Below are 6,000 nucleotides of genomic sequence, written 5' to 3'. Positions count from 1 at the left end.
CAGAACAAAACAACAAAACATAATTGTTTGTGGAAAGAAGAATTTGCGACAAATCCTGAGCTAGCATTGAACTCACCATCCTTTTGTTTCAGCCTCCCGAGTGCTGGGATTACAGGCATGAATTTTAGCATAGGCAGTATTTCTGAGTCAAGCTAAAACAATTTCAACATATGATCCATTGAAAAATGAAGAAAAATATGTCACACATATATTCTTGGTTAATTTTGGGAGGCATGTAGTTTCTATATACTTGATGACACTTCAGCACTTTCATTACTTACTAACTCGAGAATAGTAGCGAACTGTGAAGAATTATCTGGGTTAAGATACAATCTTGAAAATGTAGCATGGGCGGATGTGTAGCAAGTCAGCAATATAGACTCTCTGGTACCAGAGTTATCCTTAAGAGACTGACATTCTGAAGAGTATGGCCAGGAGTCCAGTGGAGGGGGATGCAAGGTGGGGCGGCGGGAAGGGAGGAGCAAAATAAGAGTGGGGAAAGGTGATACGGTTCCCACCTTAAATTCAGATTTGTATAATTTCATTTAAAGCCCATGGCCATCACAAAGCTATTTCAGTAACTGCAATGGGCCTAAACCATTTTGACAGAAAGAAAATCAATTGAGTTTTAAGAATGAAACAAAGTGATATAAGCGAACTTAGAGCTATGGTTAACACAGATATTCAGTACTCTATATGCACTCCCACCTGAAACTCCATATGCATTTGTATCTTTTTTTTTTTTTTTGGTCCGGTCGTGGGGCCTGAACTCTGGGCCTGGGCGCTGTCCCTCAGCTCTTCAGCTCAAGGCTAGCACTCTACCACTTGAGCCACAGCACCACTTCAGCTTTTTTCTTTTTGCTTATGTAGTGCTGAGGAATCGAACCCAGGGCCTCAGGCATGCAAGGCAAGCGCTCTACTACTGAGCCACCTTCCCAGCCCTGCATTTGTATCTTTTCTCTCCCTCCCCGACCTTTTCTTCAGTGTCAGTACTAGGGTTTGAACTTAGGGTCTCACAGTCTTGCTTGACGTTTTCATTCAGGGCTGACATTCTATCACTTGAGCTACATCTCCACTTTTAGCTTCTGTGGTGGTTAATTGGAGATAAGAGTCTCACAGACTTCTCTGCCCAGGCTGGCTTTGAACCTGGATCCTCAGACCTCAGCCTCCTGAGTAGCTACTATTAGAGGCATAGGCTATTGAAGCTACCCAGCTTTCCTTTCTCCTTTAATTCAAGATATTAGCCATGTACACATGAGTGTGGGGATGGACTTCCTCCTCTTCTACTCCAAGGTGGCACTGTCTATGACCTGTTAAAATCATTCTAGTGTGATAGCTAGATTTCTATTCTAATAGGAAATGATTCACCAACTCAGGTGATATTTTCATAACTTACTGGAAAACTAGGTTTACCCAACAAATGATCTTAGTCCAGATAGAATACCATTATTTGGTATAGTGCATATTATTTTTAGTAGTATTGTTTGTATAGTAATACAGAGTAAGATTGTAGCTCACTAAACTATTGGATTTCAATCACTAAGCTAATGGACTTCTGTTATTTGAAAGTTACTGACTCATACATAGTTTCCAGTTTTTCTCATAGCTGCAGACTTCCAGGAATCTTCAGGCTATAGTCAACAGGAGTAGTATGGGTGTTCAAAGCTCACTCTTGTCTGTCTGGTTCTTGGATCATTGATGATTCCTTTCAAGAATATGAGATCCACATTTCTGCCCAAATGGAAACAGTGTAGGCTTAGGAACTATTTCTGATTTATGTCCTGATGTTGGGAAATACATTAGTAAATAAATCACATGGTGATTGTGGGAATCACCTTTCCATCACTTTGACCCCAGGACTTATGAGAGAAGCAAAGGAGAAAAGAGGGCTTGGAGAAATGCCTTAATTGGTAGAGTGCTAGCCAATGAGTAAAAGCATCAGGTATCAGTCCTGGTCTCAGACCAAAAAAATAAAAGAAGAAGGAAAGATTTATCTTGGCTCATGTCCAAGAGGTTTCAGTGCATGGTCACTCAACCCTGTGGCTTTTGGGCACATTATACCAGAGCAAGGGAAACGTGTCTACTTCATGGCATTTGGGAAGTAAAAAGAGAGGAAGGGACTAGTATCCCAACATACTTTTAATTTCATGCTCCCAGTGACCTAACTTTCTTCAATTAGGCCTGCCTCCTGAAGGTCCTATCACCGCCCAACAGAGTATCAGAGGGGAAATCAAGCCTTCAACAGACAAGGCACTGGGAAACACGCAAAACCCAAACTATAACAGTGATCAAGGACCTGCCAAGGACACTTAGTAAAATGTCAGTGAATCCAGAGAATCTGCACGAAGGCAATCATCATGTTGCAGGAAGGAGAGAGAGAAAAGTTTGCAACTGGAAGGAAAAAGAGCAGCCTAGTCAAGGGGTAGGTACATTAGTTTCAGAATTTTAATGGAAAGCCTTCACTTATAGGTAAGAAATGACCTATTTATCAAAGGAACATGTGTTGTCATTTTAGTGAATATTAAATAATAGCAAGTTAATTATGAGGATGGCTGGATACGTGCGCGCGCACGCATGTGTGTGTGTGTGTGTGTGTGTGTCCTAGATGCTACTGGATAAAAAGGTATGTTTTTTCAGATAGATACTTACATTTTGTCTCCATGAAGTAAATGCTATAGAAATTTGCCTTTTTTATGTTTTGTGAAAAGGAAAAGGAAGAAAGAAAAAGTTTACTACGAGTCTTGGTGTTAGGGGAAGTGCTGGGCTTTGCACCCACATTCTTTTTTTGGGGGGGGTCCAATCGTGGGGCCTGAACTCTGGGTCTGGGTGCTGTCCCTCAGCTCTTCAGCTCAAGGCTAGTGCTCTACCACTTGAGCCACAGCGCCACTTCCAGCTTTTTTTTCTTTTTGCTTATGTGGTGCTGGGGAATCAAACCCAGGGCCTCATGCATGCAAGGCAAGCACTCTAGCACTGAGCCACCTTCCCAGCCCTAGCACCCATATTCTTTATTGAGAGACAAGCTTAGTCATTAACCTTACCTGTGGTCTTTGTTAAAATAGTGGACAAATGTAAAATATAATTTTATTTTCCTGACCTTTTTACTTCACATATAAACTTTCAGTATTAAAAAAGAACCCAGGCCCTCACAAACACTTTTTTCAGTTTTAAAAAAACAAATCCAAAGTTACTGGCCTTGTTGTTGAAAAAGAAAAGTTTTCAGGGAAGGAGTCTATACAAATAAACACGTTGTCTCGAGTCAAACAATTTCTCGAATCTCTTTCAGTACTTTTGGTGTGTTTTACAGAAACAGAACTTACCAACAAAAGAAATACTGCTTTAAAGAAATTATCTTTTAACAAAAGTATAGTCTTTTTCACAGTTGGGTGCTTCATTTTCCTTGGTATTTTAGATAAAACATTTTACTTAAGATTTCAGCTTTTCTAAGTTTAAGAAAGTCCAAGGAAGCAAATGGGCTTCAACAGCGTGCCTCTGTGGTCAGATTAAACCTGGTAATTTTGAAGTTTTATTTTCTAATCAGCCTACAAAAGTAGGTCTCAGGGGTAAATCAACATCTTTGCTATCAAAGCATCCACACATTGCTGATGATTTTATTTGATCCTGGACCAACAAGGAAAGAGATGTCAGATTTAAGTCATTGTGGAATAAAAGGTGGTGAATTCTTTTATTTTATGGACAGTGCAATGTAAAAGACTATATGCATCTTCTACACGTAGAGAGGCATTCATGGGTAGTTTTGTAGTGTTGCCTGGCTGGAGGTCACCTGTTTATCAGCCTACTCTAAGTAGATTCACTTGTGCCTATGAGGTTGAGAAACGTTCAGTGCAGTTCTCAGCACAGTTGATAGGTAGTCAGCCGCCACTGGAAAGCAGGGCCAGCAGTCAGTCCTCTGTGCTCCTTAGGTGGCAAAGATTGCCGCTGGCCAAGTTGAAAAGCATTGCAGATGCCATCTTCCAAAAGCTGTACCTTGTTTTAGGTAGTCCCGTGAAAATCCAGTGATTCCAACCATCACTAGGAAACTGGCTTTATTATACTGTCCCCAAAGGTTATTTTGCTCAAAACCCCAAGTTTAAGTGAAGAGGTGTCATCTGTCCACACCATGGATGTTGATAAACTTTTCTTTTTAATCTTGAAAATGGATTTCCTCCGATGTTTGTGCAGCAGCTGTTTCAACCTGTCCTTGAAAAAGCTGGTGGTGAGGGTGTAGAGGATTGGGTTCAAGGCACTGTTTACAGGAAGGAAGAAAATCACTATCCAGGAAGTGATTGTGCCTAAAGAAGGAAACAAAATATGAAAACAAGCAGGTGAGTTGTGTGTGTGTGTGTGTGTGTGGTATTGGGAACCAAACCTAGGGCTTCATCCATGCTAGGCTAGTGCCCTACTGAGATATACTTTCAGCCTAAAGGGGGTGGCGAGATTGACTTCAATGCCTTGAAAATACTAGCTAAGAACACTATCACTGAGCTACCACGATGTTTTATGTGATTGATTGATTGATTGATTTCTGGTACTGGCTATGAACTCAAACTCTCACTTGGTTTTTTTCACTCAAGGTTGGTGCTCTACAACTTGAGTCATACCTCTACTTACAGCTTTTTGCTGATTAATGGGAGATAAGAATCTCATAGACTTTTCTGTCTGGGCTGGCTTTAAACTGAGATCCCCAGATCTCAACCTGCTGAGTAGCTAGGATTACGAATGTGAACCACCAGTGCCCAGGTTTTGTGATTTCAATACATATAAGAAAATTTTGCTGGGTACTGGTGGCTCGTGTCTATAATCCTAGCTACTCAGGAGACAGAGATCTAAGGATCATGGTTCAAAGCCGGAAAGTCTGTGAGAATCTTATCTCCAATAAACCATCAGAAAACCGGAAGTGGCGCTGTGGCTCAATAGCCTTGAGCTGAGGAGCTCAGGGACAGTGCCCAGGCCCTGAGTTCAAGTTCCACGACCAACACACACACACACACACAAATCCACAAAAGTTTTCAGCTAATACTATTAAGGAGGTAGTTGTGCACTACACTTAAATTTCCTCTGACCTTATTGAAGAATGCCATTTATGAGGGGAAAAAAACCAAGGAGCAATGGATTCAAGGTCTTACCCATTTTGCCTTTCTGAGTTTAAGACACTAAAGTGCAGACAGTTGGAGTCAAAATGACAAAAATCTAAAAATGTTTTGTAAACTGTATATTGATCTTAATGTAATTTCATGTGTTATTGCTTTCATTTACAGAAAAATAAGACAAGTGAGGAGCCATCCTTAATCAACAGAACATTGTTCAAGAAATTTCTAGTGTGGCACATCTGACTTTAGTGGGAGCTCCACCCCGTGCTCAAGTTACTGTTCTGCCCTGATGTTCCCAGTTTGCTATTAGCATATTATTGGGGTTTAAAGATTTGAAGAGGAATGTGTCCTCCAGTTAGTGAATTCCCTTTTTTACTTTATTTTTATGCCAGTCCTGGGGAGGTTTTCCTTGTTGCTATTTTTTGCTTGTCCTGGGGCTTGAACTCAGGGCCTGGGTGCTGTCCCTGAGCTTTTTTTTTTTTTTTTCTGCTCAAGAGTAATACTCTGCCACTTGGTCCACAGCTCCATTTCTAGCTTTTTGGTGGTTTATTGGAGTTAAGAGTCTCAAGAACTTTCCTGCCTGGGTTGCCCTTGAACCATGATCCTAAGATCTCAGCCTGCTGAGTAGCTAGGATTACAGGTGTGAGACACCAGTGCCAGGCTGAATTCCATTTGTTTTATTTCAGTTTCATATTTCTATTATTGTTTTTAAGTAGATGTACACAGTGGTCTCAATTTGACATGTCAGTTTATGAGTGCAATGCATCTTGATCAATGTCACCCCTTTAATCATTCTCCCCCATAACCCTCACCCATCCCCTCAATTTTTCTAGATCTACTTTCACATATATATTGAATGTTATGACTGTATTCTCCCACCCTTCTTCTCTTCATTTTGTGTGCAGTCTTACAT

At 40.8% G+C, this 6,000-nt stretch overlaps 1 protein-coding gene across 4 annotated transcripts in view; it reads right to left on the bottom strand.

Annotated features, from left to right (window-relative positions):
- Positions 1 to 3,931: 3,931 nt before the first annotated feature.
- Positions 3,932 to 6,000, bottom strand: part of Rxfp2 (relaxin/insulin-like family peptide receptor 2) — a 67,529-nt gene continuing 65,460 nt past the window's right edge. For 3 of the 4 annotated variants that reach the window (XM_013027282.1, XM_013027281.1, XM_013027284.1), the window contains one exon: positions 4,030 to 4,289. In XM_013027282.1, coding sequence (XP_012882736.1) covers positions 4,030 to 4,289 — 260 coding nt within the window. Of the gene's footprint in view, positions 4,290 to 6,000 lie in introns of all 4 variants that reach the window. The other variant, XM_013027280.1, reaches the window with a different exon arrangement.

The sequence above is a fragment of the Dipodomys ordii genome, unplaced genomic scaffold, assembly GCF_000151885.1.
Source record: "Dipodomys ordii isolate 6190 unplaced genomic scaffold, Dord_2.0 Scaffold102, whole genome shotgun sequence".
NCBI lineage: Eukaryota > Metazoa > Chordata > Mammalia > Rodentia > Heteromyidae > Dipodomys > Dipodomys ordii.
Note: the sequence above shows the minus strand (reverse complement) of the source record. Positions and strands in the feature narration are given on the sequence as shown.